The following is a 20,497-nucleotide window of genomic DNA, read 5'->3' on the forward strand; positions in this document are numbered from 1 at the left end:
AAGACCATCTCTCACTGTTCCCCCTCTGATTTGTACTGCTGTCCTGTTCCTCAACCAGACTCGCTTCATGCATCTCCAATTACCATTTTCAAATAATAAAAAGCCAAGGTGGGCAAATAAGCCTTCAAGTTGGAAAAAGAGAACTCCACAACCAGGAGGAGTCAACATGGCTTTCTGCATGGAAACTCATGTTCAACAAACCTTTTAGAGTTTTTTTTTGAAGAGGTAACTAAAAAGGTAGTTTTGGGTGGGGCAGTGGAGGTTGTCCACTTGGACTTTAGCAAGGCCTTCAACAAGGTCCCACATGGTAGGCTGGTCTTGAAGGTTAGATCCCATGGAATCCAGGGAGAGCTAGTTAGGTGGATTCAAAATTGGCTTAAAGGTAGGAAGCAGAGGGTAGTGGTTGAAGGTTGTTTCTCGAAATGGAGGCCAATGACCAGTAGTGTGACACAGGGATCAGTGTTGGAACCCTTGTTATTCATTATATAAATGACTTGAATGCAAATGCACAAGGCTTGATCAGTAAGTTTGCGGATGACATGAAATTAGGAGGTATTGTTGACAGTGAAGAACGTTATCGTAGATTACAGGGGAATCTTGATCAGTTGGGAAGTCAGCTATATTTGTTTTAAACATTCTTGCCACATTATCATCAATCCCCTTCAGATCCTACCACTACCCTAGACACTAGGGCAATTTACAGTGGCCACTTAACCTACCAACCCGCATACCTTTGAGATATGGGAAAAAAACAGAGCACCCAGAGGAAACCCACACAGTCACAGGGAGAACGTGCAAACTCCACACAGACAAAACCAAAGGTCAGGATTGAAACTGGGCTCTGACACTGAGACAGCTGTTCTACTGAGTCAGTACAGGAACAGTTATTATCAAGCATCAACTTCAACAATTCACAAAATATCTTAAAAATTTTCTGAACCTTGTTTGGGTGGTAGTGGATCTTCATGCAAAATCATCTCCACCAACTCAGACAAGTTTTCTGAGAAAAATGGTGGTTTTCCTGTGAGTAAAAATAAACAACTATGAACAATTTTGAATGTTACCAACAATGCAAGTGATACCACATGATCACAATCTCCCTGCACCAATCCAAAAACACCTTTGATCATTTGCTTTCTCAATCTCTATAAGTTATAGCATGACTTAACTGTGCTGCTGAATTACACAAAAAATTGGCTTTGGATTCTTTATATCTACCTATCAATATTTACATTAACAAACCAGTTATTTATAAGTTTGATTATTATGGTCAATAAATCAAATAATGATAACAGTGGATCATTAAATTCCACCCATTTCACCTTGGGATAGCACAAGTATTTCCTGATCAATAAGTAATACCAAGTTGCACAGTAAAGGCACAGGTAAAATGCCCAATGTCCCTCAGCCCAAAGGATTCAGAACACCATCTACTTATTGTAAGCTGGGACAATTCCTCCAACTTCCCATGGACATTCCCAAGTGCAATTGTTAATTACTGTTGTTAGTTATTGACTAGTGTCAAGACCTGTTGAATTTGTAGACTTTGCATTTTATTTAGCACAAGGTACATTACAGCCAAATACTGTCACAACTGTAGACTTTACATACATATGAAATGTAAAAACAGAGAAGTAAATTATGTAATGCAATATTTCCCTGATCATTCTATTATAACATTCCAGTCAATATTATAACATTGACTTTCCATCTAGCAATTGCATTTTATGTTTTGTATTTTAAGCATCTTAAATTACAGCAATAATACAAGACAGCAGTATTGTTACAGCCTTGACTTGAGTCTCCCACCTCAGACTTTAAAAAAAAATTGCAAATAAAGATCAAAATGGTTATATGGATTGGCACCAACAACAAACACACAAATAAATCTTGTATGGATCAGGCTGATGGAGAAGAAGTGAACATCAATCAAAACAAACCTGTAAACATTTCGTACAGTACACAGCCCAGAGACCATAAATCACTGACTGGAGAATAATCTTCACCCTTCACAACTTCAGGAGCCATATACATTGTGGACCCTGAAAAGGACAGATTTATCAAATAACACATCAAAATATCTTGACTAGCACTCAGTTTCTTGAAACACATGCTTTTCATGGGGGAGTGGGTACTTTGCCAAGTCAACTTCAATATCACTCAAATCTTTGTAGTAATCATATCCAGAATAGCCCAGTGCTTATTAGCCATTTACAGTCTGCTCAAGTAATTTGGAATCACATCTAGCACCAACAGTTAAATAATCTGAATTAACCACATTTTCTCCATCATTTTATCTTCATTGCTTAACAGGACATTCAATTTATCCCTCCCCATCCTACAGACCTCTCAAATTGACTGTAATCTTTTACCCCATATCTCAAAGAATATGCCATGCAATTTTTCCCCTTTTGCTAAACTAGTCCCCTATTATCTCCAAGCCCAAAGTGCTTCACACATGACTTTCATAGGCCGAGGCATTGAATATAAGAGTTGGGACATTATGATGCAGTTGTACAAAACACTGTAGTATTGTATACAGTTCTGGTCACCATACTACAGGAAGGATGTGATAGCAACAGAGAGAGTGCAGAAGAGGTTCACCAAGATGTGGCCTGAAATGGAGGGTGATAGTTATAAACAGGCTAGGTTTATTTTCACTGGATCATAGGAGTCTGAGGAGTGAGCTTATGGAGGTTTATAAACTTATGAAGGGCAAAGATAGGACAGATCGAATCTCTTTCCAAGGGCAGGGTGAGGAAGTAAAGGGTTAAAAACTGTAACCATACCTATAGCTGATAGAAAAAAATACCTCGCAAGCAAGAGCACGCAAGCTGCTGACAATGGATAAGGTGTTAATTACTGTGTCCGGAACCTTGGTTTCAGCCCCGTTATGCTAGACAATAGGGGTACTGGGTGTAATAAACAACGAGTGGGAAGCTTGTCCTAAACAATGAGGGGTGATACCTGTCTTTGAATTTCTTGATTATAACTCAATTATGCTGGACAATAGGTGCGATGTCTGTCTCGGGATCTCTGTGGCTTGACCGAAACTCACGGCGCCACATGCATTAAGTGTGCGTAACAATATCTGTATAAATTTCTGTCTGCTCCTTTGTACAAGGTGATCTCGGGAAGCGACTCTTAACAAGTGCTGAGAGACCTTTCCTTAGCAGTGCACTGCTAATAAACGTGTTTTATCGAATTGACCTCGTGGCACTGTGTTACTTTACAGCGGACAGAAGTGAGAACTTAATTTCGAGACAACAAGGGGAGACAAGAACCAGAGAACACAGGTTTGAGGTGAGATGAAAGAACTTTAAAGAAGATCTGAGGGGTAGGTTTTTCCAAACACAGTGTACTGAATATCTTGGAATGAGCTGCCAGAGCAGGTGGTAGGGGCAGATACAATTACAGCATGGAGGACATGGTGGTGTGCTGCAGCTGCTAGACGTGTGAGATCGTGGACCTTGCTGCAGCCCACAATGGCCACATCTGCAGTAAGTGCTTGAGGCTGGAGGAACTTCGGTTCAAAATTGATGAGCTGGAGTTGCAGCTTCAAACACTGTGGAGCATCAGGGAGGGAGGGAATTATGTAGATACTGTACATCAGGAGACAGTCACCCCCCTTACAGCAGGTACTTCTGGAGTCCAGGAAGTAGATAGAAGGGTGACTATCAGGGCAGAGAAAAGGAAAAAGAAAACGAACAGGCAGATAGTACAGAGGACCCTGGAGGCTGTTCCCCTCAATAACAGGTTTTCCACTTTGGAAGCTGTTGAGGGGGATGACCTGCAGGGGCCTAGCAGCAGTAGCCAGGTCTCTGGCACTGGGACCGGTCCTGCTGCTCAGAAGGGAAGGGAGGAGAAGAGGAAGGCAGTAGTGATAGGGGATTCGATAGTCAGGGAAACAGATACGAGGTTCTGTGGCAGTGAGCATGAATCCCGGATGGTATGTTGCCTCCCAGGTGTCAGGGTCCGGGATGTCACTGATCGGGTCCACAGGATTCTTGAGAGGGAGGGAGAACAGCCAGAACGACATAGGTAGGAAGAGAGATGAGGTCCTGAAAAGTGAGTTCAGGGAGCTAGGCAGAAGGCTGAAGAATAGGACCTCAAGGGTAGCAATCTTGGGATTGCTGCCAGTGCCACGCAATAGTGAAGGTAGGAATAGGAGGAGATGGCAAATAAATGTGTGGCTGAGAAGTTGGTGCAGGAGGGAAGGTTTTAGATTTTTGGATCATTGGGATCTCTTCAGGGGAAGGTGGGATCTGTACAGAGAGGACGGGTTACACCCGAACCTGAGAGGGGCCAATATCCTTGCAGCCAGGTTTGCTAGGGTCATTCGGGAGGGTTTAAACTAGTTTGCGAGGGGGATGGGAACCGGAGGAGTAGGTCAGAGGAAGAAGAGGATGGGGAAAGGTCAGATCTAACAGGTAGAAAGGCTTTGAGGAAGAAGAAGCAGAGTACAGGCTATAAAAGTAGTAAGGTGGATGGGCTAAAGTGCATTTACTTAAATGCAAGAAGCATCAGGAATAAGGGAGATGAACTGAGGGCTTGGATAAGTACATGGGACTACGATATTGTGGCTATCACAGAGACATGGCTGACATCAGGGCAGGAATGGATATTGAATATTCCTGGTTTTCAAAGGGATGGGGAGGAAGAAGAGGAGGAGGGGTGGCGATACTGGTCAGCGATACTATTTCAGCTGCAGAAAGGGTGGATAATGTAGAAGGATCCTCTCTAGAGTCAATATGGGTGTAAGTTAGGAACAAGAAAGCAGTTACTCTACTGGGAGTATTCTATAGGCCCCCCGGTAGCAGTAGGGATAATGAGGAGCAGACTGGGAGGCAGATTTTGGAAAGATGCAAAAATAACAGGGTTATTATAGTGGGAGACTTCAACTTCCCAAATATTGATTGGCACCTGCTTAGTGCCAAAGGTTTAGACAGGGTGGAGTTTGTTAAGTGTGTCCAGGACGGATTCCTGTCACAGTATGTTGATAGGCCAACTAGAGGGGATGCCATATTGATCTAGTTTTAGGTAATGAACCCGGTCAGGTGATAGATCTATCGGTGGGTGAGCATTTGGGGGACAGCGACCACTGCTCCATAACCTTTAGAATTGTCATGGACAAGGATAGGAGCAAAGAGGAAGGGAAGATATTTAATTGGGGAAAGGCAAATTATGAGGCTATAAGGCGAGAACTTGAGAGTGTGAATTGGGATGACATTTTTGAAGGGAAATGTACTATAGAGATGTGGTCGATGTTCAGGGATCTTTTGCAGGATGTTAGGGATAAATTTGTCCCGGTGAGGCAGAGAAGGAATGGCAGAGTGAAGGAACCATGGGTGACAAGAGAGGTGGAAAAACTAGTTAGGAAGAAGAAGGCAGCATACATGAGGTGTAAGCAGCAAGGATCAGACAGGGCTCGTGAGGAATATAGAGTAGCAAGGAGGGAACTTAAGAAGGGGACATGAAAAGGCTTTGGCGAGTAGGGTTAAGGAGAATCCCAAGGCTTTTTACTCGTACGTGAAGAGCAGAAGGATGGCTAGAGTAAAGGTAGGTCTGATTAGAGACAAAGGTGGGAAGCTGTGCCTGGAAGCTGTGGAAGTGGGTGAAGTTCTCAATGAATATTTCTCTTCAATATTCACTAAGGAGAGGGGTCTTGATGACGCTGAGGACAGTGTTGGTAAGGGTAATGTTCCAGAGTATGTAGATATCAAGAGAGAGGATGTGTTGGAGCTGTTAGGGAGGCTAGGGAGGAGATTGCTGAACCGTTGGTTAGGATCTTTGAGTCCTTGTTGTCCATGGGGATAGTACCGAAGGATTGGAGGTTGGCGAATGTTGTCCCCTTATTCAAAAAAGGTAGTAGGAATAGTCTAGGGAATTACAGACCAATGAGTCTTATGTCTGTAGTGGGTAAGCTGGTAGAAAGGATTCTAAGAGATAGGATCTATGAGCATTTAGAGAATCATGGACTGATTGGGGACAGCCAGCATGGATTTGTGAAGGGAAGATCTTGCCTCATTAGCCTGATAAGGGTTCTTAGAGGAGGTGACCAGGAAGATTGATGAGGGTAGTACAGTAGATGTGGTCTACATGGATTTTAGTAAGGCGTTTGACAAGGTTGCGCATGGTAGGCTTCTTCAGAAGGTCAGAGACCAAGGGATCCAGGGAGGCTTGGCCGTGTGGATTCAGAATTGGCTTGCCTGTAGAAAGCAGAGGGTTGTGGTGGAGGGAGTGCATTCGGATTGGAGGGCTGTGACTAGTGGTGTCCCACAAAGATCGGTTCTGGCACCTCTACTTTTGTGATATTTATTAATGACTTAGATGAGGGGTTAGAAGGGTGGGTTAGCAAGTTTGCAGATGACACAAAGATCGGTGCTGTTGTGGATAGTGTGGAGGGCTGTCGAAGCTTACAGAAGGATATTGATAGGATGCAGAGCTGGGCTGACAAGTGGCAGATGGAGTTCAATCCGGAGAAGTGTGAAGTGGTACACTTTGGAAGGACAAACTCCAAGGCGGAATACAAGGTAAATGGCAGGATTCTGGGCAGTGTAGAGGAGCAGAGGGATCTGGGGGTTCATATCCACAGATCACTGAAAGTTGCCTCACAGGTGGATAGGGTAGTTAAGAAAGCTTATGATGTGTTAGCTTTCATAAATCGTGGGATTGAGTTTAAGAGCCACGAAGTAATGATGCAGCATTACAAAACTCAGGTTAGACCACACTTAGAGTACTGTGTACAGTTCTGGTCGCCTCATTATAGGAAAGATGTGGAGGCGCTGGAGAGGGTGCAGAGGAGATTTACCAGGATACTGCCTGGATTAGAGAGTATGGATTATGAGGAGAAACTAAATGGGCTAGGGCTTTACTCATTGAAGAGGAGGAGGATGAGGGGACACATGATAGAGGTATACAAAATATTAAGAGCAATAGATGGACAGCAAGTGCCTCTTTCCCAGGTCACCAATGCTCAATACAAGAGGGCATGGCTTTAAGGTAATGGGGGGGAGTTCATGCGAGATGTTAGAGGGAGGTTTTTCCACCCAGAGAGTGGTTGGTGCATGGAATGCATTGCCTGGGGTGGTGGTGGAGACTGATACGTTGGTCAAGTTCAAGAGATTGTTAGATAAGCATATGGAGGAATTTAGATAGAGGGATATGTGGGAGGAAGGGGTTAGTTAGTCTTAGGAGTGGTTTGAAGGTCGGCACAACATGGTGGGCTGAAGGGCCTGTATTGTGCTGTATGGTTCTATGGTTAAAAGGTGTTTGGATAGCTTCTTGGGTAGGAAAGGAGCAGATGGAATTGGTGTAGATCGGCATAAAGGTTGGCATGGATGAGGTGGCCGAAATGGCCCATTTCTATGCTGCACAATTCTATCTTGACCTTTCCCATGTTAGTCGTGTGTCTGAACTAAATGTATAAAATCAATGTAACGCCATTCACAACAAAGAAAATATTTGATATCCATGCCTCTAAAATGGAAACAAGGCAAGTCCTCCATCCTGAACCATGGCGGTGTAACTGTTCAAATCTGAATCTGAAGAACAGGGAACAATGTTGAAAATGCCCAAATTAGGATAAAACATGGTTGTGGATGACAGCATGGAAATGCATTATATCAGTTAAGAAGAAACTTTCACCAGTAAAAAAAACTGCCTCAAGAATATAATCTGGATGTCTGTGATTCATGAGCACCTGCATAGATAATAGCAAAGGCTACAGGATCAGGCAATAATCCAGCTGCAATGCCTGGTCCTACGCACCAGAAAAATAATATTTCCAACAGTGTATTTTTATTTTGCAATGCAAAATGCACTTTATGTATAAAGTGTCACAAAGTTCTCAGGGATCAAGACTAAATATCTTTTGGCCATTGCAAAATCCATGCATGTTGCTTCTTGAAGCTCATCAAATAAAAGTAAATAAAACTGTCCAAGTATTTCATACAAAGTCTTCCTCCTCATGAGATTCTAAAATAAATACATTGGAAAATTTACGCTTTTTTCTGCATAAATATTGTGCTGTTTCAGTATCTCCTTGTCTCTCATTGCTTCAGTCCACCTTTCAGCAAGTAAATTTGAGCAAGTTGTCTTAGCCAGTGCACTGAATTGACAACTAGTTAGTTTTCACCTTCCACAATGGACAAGAGAAAGTGGTGAATGTCAAACAAACCTTTGAGTTAACTGTGGCTCAGTCGCTACCACCAGGAGGTTACAGATTCAAACCACAATCCAGATGCCTTGCACACAATCTAACTTGACACAACAGTGCAGTGGCACTGTGCTATTGGAGGTGCCAACTTTCAGTAAAGTATCAAACAAAGTGTGCATCTGGTTTCCAAGATAATCATGAAAGAACCAAAGTCACTATTTCAGAGAGCAGGGAAGTTCTCACGAATACTCCTGCCAATATTTCTCTCTCAATCAACATCAGAAAAACAGATTATATGGTCATTATCAAATTGCTATTTACAAGAGCTTGCTACCTACACCTTGGCTCGGACATTTCCTGCATGATAATGGTAAGCACTCTTGGGGAAAAAAGTTATCAGTTGGCTGGCTGGTTCATGAAAGAAGCCATATAAATGCAAATCTTTCTCCTTGAAGTTTTTTTACTTATTCATTTTCTTCAGGATCTGGGAGTTGCTGAGCACATATGACCATTTTTAATTAGATTTGAGGTGGTGCAGGTGGTGAGTTGCCTTGTTACACTGCTGCAGTCCTTCTAGTGAAGGTGCTCCCACAGTGCTGATATATAGGGATCCAGCAACAATGAAGGAACAGTGATATATTTCCAGGTCAGGATGACATGCATTTTGGCAGGTAAGGGGGAGGAGGGTGGGATTAGAAACTACTGCCCAGGTCCTTCTAATTTGTAGATTTGTGAGATGATATCAGAGTAGCCAAGTGGAGCAACCTCAGTGCACTTTATACATGGTACAGACTGCAGCCTGTGCACCAAAGAAAGGTTACGCAGTAAAACTCCAATAACCTGGCATCTGATTAGACATTGTGATGATCCAGTATCTGGCTTACCCATTAGCCCTGAACCCAAGCAGGGATTGAGCCCCACTTGCATTCCAGAGTGCCAATAGGGTGTGTGTTTGTAGCCAGAGCCACGGTTTGGTTCCAGAACATCACTTATCAGGAGTGTAGGTACATTTGTGGCCAGAGCTGGGGTCTGGAGTGCTTGCACACTTCCCGCTCCCTTTAAACCCACCAGATACATACGGAAGTTTATTACACGACTGTGTAACTGTGTATATTATTGTATGTTCTTCCTGTTAATACCCAAACACACTTTTATTATCTGTTAATCTAGCTGAAGAACATTGTTGTTAAACCTGGTCATGTTAAAACCAAAATGGCAGATTTTAGTTCACAAAAAAGTTGGTCTACTTTTGAACCCACCTTTTGCCCTGAACATAAAAGAATGGCTTTGGACGATTTGTGAACCGCAACAAAGCATCAATCTACATTCTGTGTTCAAATCTTATAATAGTTGCAAATTCAGCAACCTGAATGCTACATTTGAGAGATTAACACTTTTATTTAACTTATTACTTATATTTTGTTAGAAATAGAATTCAATAAGTGCAATTCTTTAGAATAAATTCTTACGTAATTGGATTAACAAAAAATTTTGCAGGATACTGTGAAAATCATTAGGCTAAAATCCAGTGATACTCAGATAACCAAGATGACAGATATTCCTCAAGGGGCAAATGCACAGTAGGATGCACATCAGCTACACTCGTGCCAAATTTCTTGTGTGTAACAGTTCAAGAAAACAATTATTGCTAAAGTTGGCTTTCTCAATGACTCTGTTGGCAAATACTCAGACTTAGAGGATATACACTCTGTTGCAATACTCAGCCCCAAATAGAATGATTACAGAGGTGCTACAATATCCCTCAGAGTTCCATTATCGATGACTGTGTTCCGAGAAAAGTCTATATTGCAATTCTCCAGAACGTGAAGCCGCAGCATATGCACATGCATCAAGAAATGCAAGTTGAAAAAGAATAAATTGTGTTTTTTGTATTTACTTTTTTATCCCCACATAAATACCATGAGAGTGAATTTTATTCAGTACCTCGAATTTTTGGGCAGTGATTTATGAATTCTATAAGGGCAGATTTCAATGACCTGAACAGCCATAACACGGTGGTTACCTGTATTCGAAAGGAACATTGAGGTCTCCACGTATGGCCGGAAAGGGTAAGGATAGCATCATGGAAAGATATGAATGAAGAGCAGTAACCTGAAAAACTAACACTTTCTTCCCCCACCCCCCCACCGCCCCCAGATATTGTCATGCCTGCTGAGCATTTCTACCATTTACTGTATTTCATGGTTAACTATGATTAGACAACCATAATCTCTTATGTCCCAAGTTTAACAGGAAGTCTCAAGTTTCTCATCATCCACGAAACTTCTTTAGGCATGTTTTTAAACAGATTGTTACCTCGAGTTCGACTTTGGGATTTCTTCCACGTGTCTTCATTATTTTCATTTACATCATCATCTGTGCCAATCAGTGCAAAGAACTCCTCTAGATTCTCTCCTTCTGCCTTGGCTAGACTGAAGTTACTGTACTTCAGAGTGCCTGGTCCATCGACCAATATCTGTAGAACAGCAAAAGAAATTTAGAGAATATAATAATATAAAATAACTTTGTAAAATGATGTGCAATCTTCAGAAAAATACCATATAAAGTACACTTTTTGTGCCACATTATGATTTAAATTTATAGCCATAAATCTGACAAACCAGTTTATCATTTGCTCTTACAGCTTTTACTTATCAAGCACATAGCAATAAAATGTCAAACTGTATTTCAGAAGCACAAGGGGGGAAAAAATGATGCCCAATCAAACAAGATGTTGAGATGGGCGGCCAAAAACTTTCTGCAATTGGTTGATACATCAACATCTTTAAAAAGAGAGAGAAGTGAAGCAATAGGAGAAAGGGAGGGAATTCCAAGGTGGAGACCACAGGGCAATTAAAAACAATGACAACTAATTCTGAGAGAAAAGGCAAAATGTGGAAAGTGCCCAAGTCAAATCAGTCTTTTAAGGGAACTAGCCATTTGATTAGGGATGGCAAGGAAAAAAATACAGCAGAAATAAGGTCAATTACAAAAAAAAAGGAACCAATCATATTTATTATTGAACCAAAGATGCAATTAACCCTTATATAATTCAGAAGTGTCATTTACCTTAGCAGGATTAAGATCACAAAATATGATGCCCAGCTCGTGAATGTGGTGCAAACCCATCACTAGATCAATACCAAACTGTCTAACTACATCCTCATGTAGGTATTCATCTTGGGCGATAATCATTGCCAAAGAGCCTCCTGCAACAGACATCACAGGATGAACAGACTGGATGCAACAAAAATCAAAAAATGAATACAATGTTGACATCTTTAAGCAAAAACTGGGAAGAAGTGGAAATACTCACCAAGTCGAGCAGTATTTGTGGAGATAAAGGTATTGTCAACAAGTGAAGGCACTCAGTCATTCCTCATCTATTCATTGGATAATGGGGCAATGACCTAAAAAGTTAACTGTTTTTCTCTCTCCTGACCTGCTGAGTACTTCCAGCATTTTCAGCCCTCATTTCACATTTCCCGAACCTACATTGAATCTTGAATAAATCGCTTCAGATGTACTTTGAGTATTAAGTGCATTGGGAAATGAATGAACATTATTTTCGCACTCAGCTTTTGTATTCAATGTGTAGCGTGCTCCAAGTTAAAAGGGAATTAAAGCATTGATGTTTAGAACACAGAGGCAGCAATTTGGCCTATCGGATACTTACAAGACAAGAAAAAGTTATTCTGATTACTTCTCTTTTTTCCAGCTCATGATCAGTATTCTAAGCCTTGTTTGTTTCAGCACTTGTTAAAATGAATTCCGTTTCTACCTCTGCCTTCTTTTCACGGACCGAGTTCCAGATCCCCTCCTTTCCATCACTTACTTGAAATCTATGCCTAGTTTTGGGTCCCACTCACTTCATCTAGCTCCTTTGAATTTTATGTACAACATTTGTAACTCCCCTCTAATTTCTGTTCTAAAGAAATCAACCCAATCCTATCCAATCTTTACGAACTAAACTTGCTCAGCCTTAGCAACACTCACTTGAAGCAAACTAAGATATATCTTAAAATTTATTTGTACGCTGTGCTACTACGTCCTTCCTGCGGAATTCAGAAACCACACAGTATTCTCCTAGCTCGTCCCAAATGACATCCCTTAACTGCATTTTGACAAAGGTACCTATTCCATTATATTAGACCTTTCCCATAGTTTTCTGCCCTTGGTCATCAATGCCAAATTCCATCATACACTCCCCATCAGATTCTGACTCTTTCTGTTTGAGACATCCAATCTGGAAAGAAGGGAGAGGGAGAGAGACAAAGAGGACAGAGACAGCAGTGCAAACAAGGGAGTGTGTGGAGTCCAGGGACAGCAACCATCAGAAGGGAGAATAAAAGATGAGCATGGTGAAATGCTTGCACAGACTTCGGGAATCAACACACCCTTTTGGGAGAGAGGGGGGCAATCAGAATCAGGTTTATTATCACTGACATATGTCATGAAATTTGTTGTTTTGCGGCAGTAGTACAGTGCAAGACATAAAGACATAAAAACTACTATAAGTTTCAAAAATAAATGGTACAAAAGAGGAAAAACGAGGTAGCGTTCATGGACAGTTCAGAAATCTGATGGCAGAGGGGGAAAGAAGCTGTCCCTGAAACATTGAGTGTTTGTGTTCAGGCTCCTGTACATCCTCCCCGGTGGTAGTAACGTAAAGAGGGCATGTCCGGGTGGTGAGGGTCCTGAATGATGGATGCGGCCTTCTTGAGGCACCGTCTTTTGAAGATGTCCTCGATGGCAGGGAGGGTTCTGTCTGTGATGGAGCTGGCTGAGTCTATAACCCTCTCCACCCTCTTTTGATCCTGTGCATTGGAGCCTTCATACCAGGCAGTGATGCAACCAGTCAGAATTCTCTCCACTGTCCATCTTTAGAAATCTTCAAGAGTCTTTGGCGATACCAAATCTTCTCACACATCTAATGAAGTAGAGCCGCTGACACACCTTCTTCGTAATTGCGTCATTGTGTTTGGCTCAAGATAGATCCTCTGAGATGATGACGCCCAGGGACTTGAAGCTGCTCACCCTTTCCACTCCTGACCCCTCAACGAAGACTGATGTGTGTTCTCCTGACTTCCCCTTCCTCAAGTCCACAATCAATTCCTTGGTCTTGATGACATTGAGTGCGAGGTTGTTGCTGCAACACCATTCAACCAGCTGATCAATCTCACTCCTGTACACCTCCTCATTGCCACTTAAGATTCTACCAACAACAATGGTGTCATCAGCAAATTAATAGATTGCATTTGAGCTGGGCTTAGCCACACTGTCATGATTGTAGAGAGAATAAAGCAGTGGGCTAAGCAAGCATCCTTGAGGTGCACCTGTGTTGATTGTCAGCGAGGAGGAGATATTATTACTGATCTGCACTGACTGTGTTCTCCTGATAAGGAAGTCGAGGATCCAGTTGCAGAGGGGGGTACAGAGGCCCAGGTTTTGAAGCTTGTTGATTGGTATTGAGGGGATGATGATGTTGAACACAGAGCTGTAATCAATGAACAGCAGCCTGACGTACATTTTGCTGTTGTCCAGCTGCTCCAAAGCAGAGTGGAGAACCAGTGAGATTGCATCCACTGTAGACCTACTGCAGCGGGAGGCAAATTGCAGCAAGTCCAGGTCCTTGCTCAGGCAGGAGTTAATTCTAGCCATGACCAACCTCTCAAAGAACTTCATCATAGTAGATGTGAGTGCTACCGGGCGATAATCATTGAGGCAGCTCACGCTGCTCTTCTTGGGTACCGGTATGATTGATGCCCTCTTGAAGCAGGTGGGAACCTCTGACTGCAGCAGTGAGAGACTGAAGATGTCTTTGAACACTCTAGCCAGTTGGTCGGCACAGATTTTCAGTACCCTGCTAGGTACACCATCAGGGTCTGATACCTTGCGAGGGTTCACCCTCTTGAAGGATGTTCTGATGTCACATGGTCGCCAGACGCTGTGGGGATTCACACAGATGTAGCACTATTCTCCCTTTCAAAGTATGCATAAAAGGCACTGAGCTTATCAGGGAGTAAAGCATCACCGCCATTTATGCTGTTAGGCTTCGCCTTTTAGGAAGTAATGGCATGCAAACCCTGCAACAGTTGTCGTGCGTCCGATTGTGTCTCTAACTTCACACGGAATTGCCTTTTAGTTCTCACGATGGACTTCCATAGGTCATACCTGGACTTCTGTGGGGTTCTGGATCACCGGTCTTGAACGCCACAGATCTAGCCCTCAGCAGACTGCGAATCTCCTGGTTCATCCAGGGCTTCTAGTTTGGGAAAACTCAGTATGTTTTCAACTGCAGACACTCATCCTGATCAGACCACATATTTGGACCATGCCTCCCACAGATTTCTTTCTCCACAGGAAAAGAGTACCAATTGATGAGCATATTAGCTCCATTAATAAAAATCAACATTATTTTCCATAATTTGTTCCAACACAACTCAACCATAGTTGCTTTGAAATTCATGCTGTAATTTAGCTAGGACCAGCATAATGAGGAATCACAGTGTAACTGAATTCTGCTGACGGGACTCCACAAAGCAGTGCACATGCAGGTAAATCTGAGGTCTACTGAAGTTTCTGAATGAAACCACCAAGGTTCACTCCATTGTTTCCTCTCTTACTATGTTTATCCTAGCCATAACTTAATAGCTGTCTAAAACTTTTCACTGTCCCTTCTCTTTGACAAAGAAACACAAAAGAATTGATCAAGAGCCTTAGCCATACCTGTCTTTACACATGGGTTACTCTTTTGGTCTCTAATCCTTGGTCTCTAGCCTCTCGCCTTGGTTTGAGCAAGAACAAAAAGTATTTCTACAATCAGTTTTTAGTTCTTGCCTACAATAAAATTCTTCATTTTACTGTAGTTGCTGGATGAACCAGAGATCTTTTCCCTGTCTATCATTTTTCATATTCATGACTCACTATGGATGCATTCCAGGATTCTCAATAGTCCCCTCAGCACAAGACATTTTTAGTTAATTAATAACATGTGGATAACTTCTCAAGCAAGGTTCAATGTTTAATAGTTTGTCTGCAAGTATACCAAAGCAGTGTTCAGTTCATGCGAGCAAGGAATTTCATTGCACCCGGGTGTATGTGACAATAAACTCATCTGAATCTGAAGTCTGGAGCAAAACTTTGTGCGAGTCAGATGCCATCTTGAATGAGAAGTAGTTTTTAAAACTACTGCTGAAACTCTGCACTAAACATTGAGAAGAAATCCAAATTGAGTGATATTTAATAGACCATAGAAGACATTATAAAATATGCCATTATGAAATTATAAAATAAGAATCTCTTAGTATCAATGGCTTCTCAAAATATATTATGCAATAAATTAGCCTAAACTATAGTCTAGTTCCTCAAACATAATTCCTAGAATCTTTATGACATAAATCACATTTTGTGTTTCGTAGCATTCACAGTGCCCCTGGAGGCAGTCAGTCTGAACAGTATGCTGAATTCTAACATTGCATTCTAAAAATAAGGGGCAGATTATGGTTGGAGTTTATTGTAGCCACACCCCCTCTATTTAACAGAAGGTCCTGGGAATAGCACAAAGTCAATTAACCAAATTGTCTCCCATAACCTTGGATATGTCATGAAACAATCTTAAGCAAGTGAGAAAGGAAAAAGAAGATATCATGCAGGATCTGATAGTTGGGCATTGTTGAAACCTGACCTTTTTTTAAAAAAGCTTTGTTGTCATTAGTTGTCTATTATCAGCTAGTGCCATCATAATGGTATCAGCTGGTGCCAGTTAAAGACCTGTATCAACCTGTACTATATCCATGTTAGAGTGACTCTCCTGGTATTGAGTGGGGCCCCAAGAGGTGGCCAGCATCAGCAGCATAAGGGCCCAAGCAGGTGCCAGTGACTAAGCCCAGCATCATGGGCCACTAGTCTGGGTGAACATCAACTGGACCCCCAGTATGACACTGGGGACCCAGCCAGCGCCTGTTCCAGGTGAACATTGGATAGGCCTCGAGTTTGGGCACGTGCCTGTTGACACGCACCAATTTTCATAGATACACTATAAAAAGCATCCTATCCGGGTGTATCACGGCTTGGTATGGCAACTGCTCTGCCTGAAACCACAAGAAACTGCTGAGAGTTGTGGACACAGCTCAGCACATCATATAATGAAAACTAGCCTCCCCTCCATGGACTCTGTCTACATTTCTCACCGCCCCAGTAAAGCAGCCAGCATAATCAAAGACCCCACTCATCCCGGACATTCTCTTTTCTCCCCCATCCTATTGAGTGGAAGATACAAAAGCCTGAAAGCACGTACCACCAGGCTCAAGGACAGCTTCTATCCTGCTGTTTTAAGACTATTGAATAGTCCCATTGTACAATAAGATGGACTCTTGACCTCACAATCTACTTCATCATGGCCTTGCACCTTATTGTTTGCCTGCACTGCACTTTCTCTGTAACTGAAACACTTTATTTTGCATTCTATGTTGCTTTTCCCTTGTACTACCTCAATGTACTGATGTGATGAAATGATCTGTATGGATGGCATGTAAAACCAAGTTTTTCACTGGACCTCAGTACATGTGACAATAATAAACCAATTCACCAATTTCATACCTCACATACTGCCTCAACATGCAGTGCAGCACTCCAGTCTATATTGAATGCCAGCATCACCGTGTGCTACTTTTAAAAGTTGGGGTGTATTGGAGATTCCCAGTATACCAAAGCAGCTACTACTGCTGTCACAAGAAAATTGGTGTTCCATCTCAATTACAGACAACAGTTAACTTTCCTTTCTAATACAGAAGTCTTGGACCATATGGTATTTCTGGCAGCTCTGTGCTGAGGTCCCTCATTGGGACTGGAACACAAACCTTTTTGCTCAGACATGAAACTCAATCAACTGAGAAAAGACAATTAAAAATTTATTTTACAAATAATCGACTGTTTTTCTTCATGGCAACAACTTCATACATGAAAATGTGGCAAAACCATAAAGAAATGCAGCCCAACTATGTTAACTATTCAACACAAATTAAAATGTTAAATTATTTACCAATTTCTGTACATCCAAAACCTTATTAATATTTTAAACAGCATTTAGCAAGAAAGAAAAGGTTGTGATTGATGGGTATTTTTGTGATTGGAAGGCTGTTACCGATTTCACAAAGCTAATGCTCATTCCCCATTTTCTTGCATACATTAATAATTTAAACAGAAATACAAGGGGCGCGACAAAGAAAGTTGAAAATATTACAAAAATTGGACAAATGGTTGACTGGGAGGAAGAAAGCTTTCAATGCTCCAATCAGTTGGACTGGAAAGTGGCAAATTAAATTTAGTCCCGAGAAGGGCGAAGTAATGCACGTATGGAATGGCAACCAGGGAATGCACAATAAATAAAATATTGAGAAATGCGGAGGAACAATGGGAGTCTATGTCCACAAGTTATTAAGGTTGATGACAGTTAAAAGGGTTACAAGAACCTTTCCTTTATCAGCAAGGCATAAAATACAACAGCAGAGAGGTTATGGTAGAATGATATACAATGCTTGCTGGGCCACAGATCGAATGTTGTCTCAGTTGGAGAAAAGATGTGATTATACAGGTGATGTTATAGAGCAGATTTATGAGACGTTGTCAGGACTGGAAAATTACAGCTACAAGGAAACAATGGATAGGGTTGTTTTCTTTGGAACGGGGACACTGATGGGAGAATTAATTGAGGTGCACAAATTTATGAGGGGTTTACATGGAGTTAATAGGAAAGATTTATTTCTCTTAGCTGAAAGGTGAAAAGCCAGGGGGCATAGATTAAATGTCATCAATTAAAAGGTTCAGAGGGAATTGTGGAAAAATATTTTCACCCAGAGGCTGGTGAGGGTCTGGATCTCACTGCTGGAAAGGACCAGAAAGTCTGGCTTAGCGGGAGAAGCCAGAGAGTGGTAGGAGATGGTTGTCTCTCTGATTGCAGGCCTGTGACTAGTGGTGTGCCGCAGGGATCGGTGCTGGGCCCGTTGTTGTTTATCATGGACATTAATGACTTAGATGACAATGTGGTAAACTGGATCAGCAAATTTGCAGATGACATCAAGACTGAGGCGTAGTGGACAGTGAGAGAGGCTATCAAAGCTTGCAAAGTGATCTGACCAATTGGGAAAATGGGCTGAAAAATGGCAGATGGAATTTAATGCAGACAAGTGTGAGGTGATGCAATTTGGGAGGACAAACTAGGGTAAGACTTCCAATAGTGAATGGTAGGGCACTGAGGTGTGTGGTAGAACAAAGGGACCCGGGAATACAGATCCATAATTCCTTGGAAGTAGCATCACAGGCAGATAGGGTCGTAGAGAGAGCTTTTGACACATTGACCTTCATAAATCAGGGCATTGAGTACAGGAGTTGGGATGTTATGTTGAAGTTGTACAAGATGTTGGTGAGGCCACATTTAGAGTATTGTGTGCAGTTGTGGTCACCAACCTACAGGAAAGATATCAATAAGCTTGAAGGAGTGCAGTATGAGTGTGGAATGAGTTGCCTGCTGAAGTGGTGGATGTGGATTCACTTGTAAAATTTAAGACGTTTGGATAGGTGCATGGATGAGAGAGGTATGGAGGGCTATGGTCTGGGTGCAGGTAGATGGGATTGGGCAGAAAACCAGGCTGGCATGGACTAGATGGGGTGAAGGGCCTGTTTCTATGCTGTAGTGCTCTATGACTCCATAGGCAGAAACTCCTTCACCATATTTGAAAAGTACTTGAATGTGTACTCGATGAGCCTTGACCTGCAGGACTACAAACCCAGGCCTGGAAGAAAGTATTAAACTGGCTAACTCTTTCAACCAGTAGATACACTATGGGATGAATGGGATCCTTCTGTTTTGTAAATTTTTCATGTTTTTATTTCAATGATTTGAATTCTTACCTGTGCACAGTTCCACTACAAGCCATAGGTGATTGCTTGTCTCATACCACTCATGAAATAATACGATATTCTGGTGTTCAATACCATGAGTAAGTCGGACCTACATTAAATATATATTTTGAAAACATTTGCCTTATTGCATATTGTGAAAACAAAATATAAAGCACTACATATAATAGTTATCTGTACCAATAAAGCAATACCTCAAGCAACACAAACTCAGAGACGGGCTAAGTGCAAACACAGGACAAACCTATATGGTAGGTCTGCATATTCTGTGCAGTGTTTAAAGTGCCGAATGATTGCTGATATTATCATGGAAAACTCACCCTATTAGTGATCTCTGGCCTTTTTGATTTGTCAATACATAAAATAGCTACAAAATTAATAGTTCCCTTTCTTCTGCCTTTGTAAACAGTCGATTTATTTCCTTTTCCAATTTCTTCATAAAGGACAAAGTTTTCCATTTTGAGTATTCTGAGTATATCAACTGAAATAAGACAAAACAAATAATTACCCACAGATACACGCTATTTACAGCCAACGTTTCACTACTTAACATATAAAAAATTTCTAAAGGTACTTTAGATACGCATTTAAAAAAATCAAAATGAATTGGAAGTATTGGAAAGCTCAGTTAAAAAGGGATGCATTCGTTTTTGGAATCGTCAGAGTATGAGAATCAGCATCACGAGAATGAGAATGAGAGGTAGGGCTTGCAAGAGGAGACAACAGAGTCTGAGAAAGGAAAAACCATTAACTAATTTAAACTCAAGGAAAAGAACTTCAAATCTCCAGCACTGAGGAATCATAAACCAATGAATTGACAGGGCTGAATGAAATGCAAGAACTTGGTGCAAGATTGGAAAGAAGCCATAAAGATTTATGAGAACTTGGCCAGGGCTGGAGCATGATAGAAACAATGCTAGAAACTGTCAAGAGTGCAGTTCTTATTTTGGAACAAGGAAGACTGAAGCGAAGTTCAGAGTAAAAGACTGAAAGAGTGCTGCACAGATAGAGGTACCATCTCTCAGTTGGGATCATAGAAACTTAAAGCACAGGAGGCCATTCAATGTTCATGCTGGCCACAAATGGGCATAACTTTAATCCCACTTCTCAACTCTAAGCCCATAGTTTATGATTCTTCATGCTTCATCCAGGTACTTGGGATATGCTTTGAAGGTTTCTGCCTCCACAACTCTTTTATACAGTGGAATTCCAGACCCTCATTACTTGTTCAATGAAGTTTTTCTTTTCTCAATCCGCAACCCCCCCACCCATGTCCTGCTAATTAAATTTATACTCCTTATACTCATCTCTCTACTAAGGGAAATAGTTCCTTTCTTTTTACTCTGACACAGCCCTTCATTATTCAATCTGGCATCAGCCTCCTTTATTCCAAGTAAAGCAACTCGAGCCTTGACAGTC

General features: G+C 41.7%; 1 protein-coding gene across 2 annotated transcripts in view; it reads right to left on the minus strand.

Moving 5' to 3' along the window:
- ulk4 (unc-51 like kinase 4) overlaps positions 1-20,497 on the minus strand; it is a 527,384-nt gene that overhangs the window by 499,066 nt on the left and 7,821 nt on the right. For both annotated transcript variants that reach the window (XM_052015441.1, XM_052015440.1), the window contains exons 2-7: positions 19,399-19,559; positions 19,070-19,169; positions 11,228-11,367; positions 10,475-10,634; positions 1,941-2,042; positions 941-1,021 (exon numbers count right to left, since the gene is read on the minus strand). In XM_052015441.1, the coding sequence (XP_051871401.1) occupies positions 941-1,021; positions 1,941-2,042; positions 10,475-10,634; positions 11,228-11,367; positions 19,070-19,169; positions 19,399-19,536 (721 nt within the window). In that variant the 5' untranslated portion in view covers positions 19,537-19,559. The remainder of the gene's footprint in view (positions 1-940; positions 1,022-1,940; positions 2,043-10,474; positions 10,635-11,227; positions 11,368-19,069; positions 19,170-19,398; positions 19,560-20,497) is intronic.

This window comes from Pristis pectinata, chromosome 5 (genome assembly GCF_009764475.1).
Source record: "Pristis pectinata isolate sPriPec2 chromosome 5, sPriPec2.1.pri, whole genome shotgun sequence".
Taxonomy (NCBI): Eukaryota; Metazoa; Chordata; class Chondrichthyes; order Rhinopristiformes; family Pristidae; genus Pristis; species Pristis pectinata.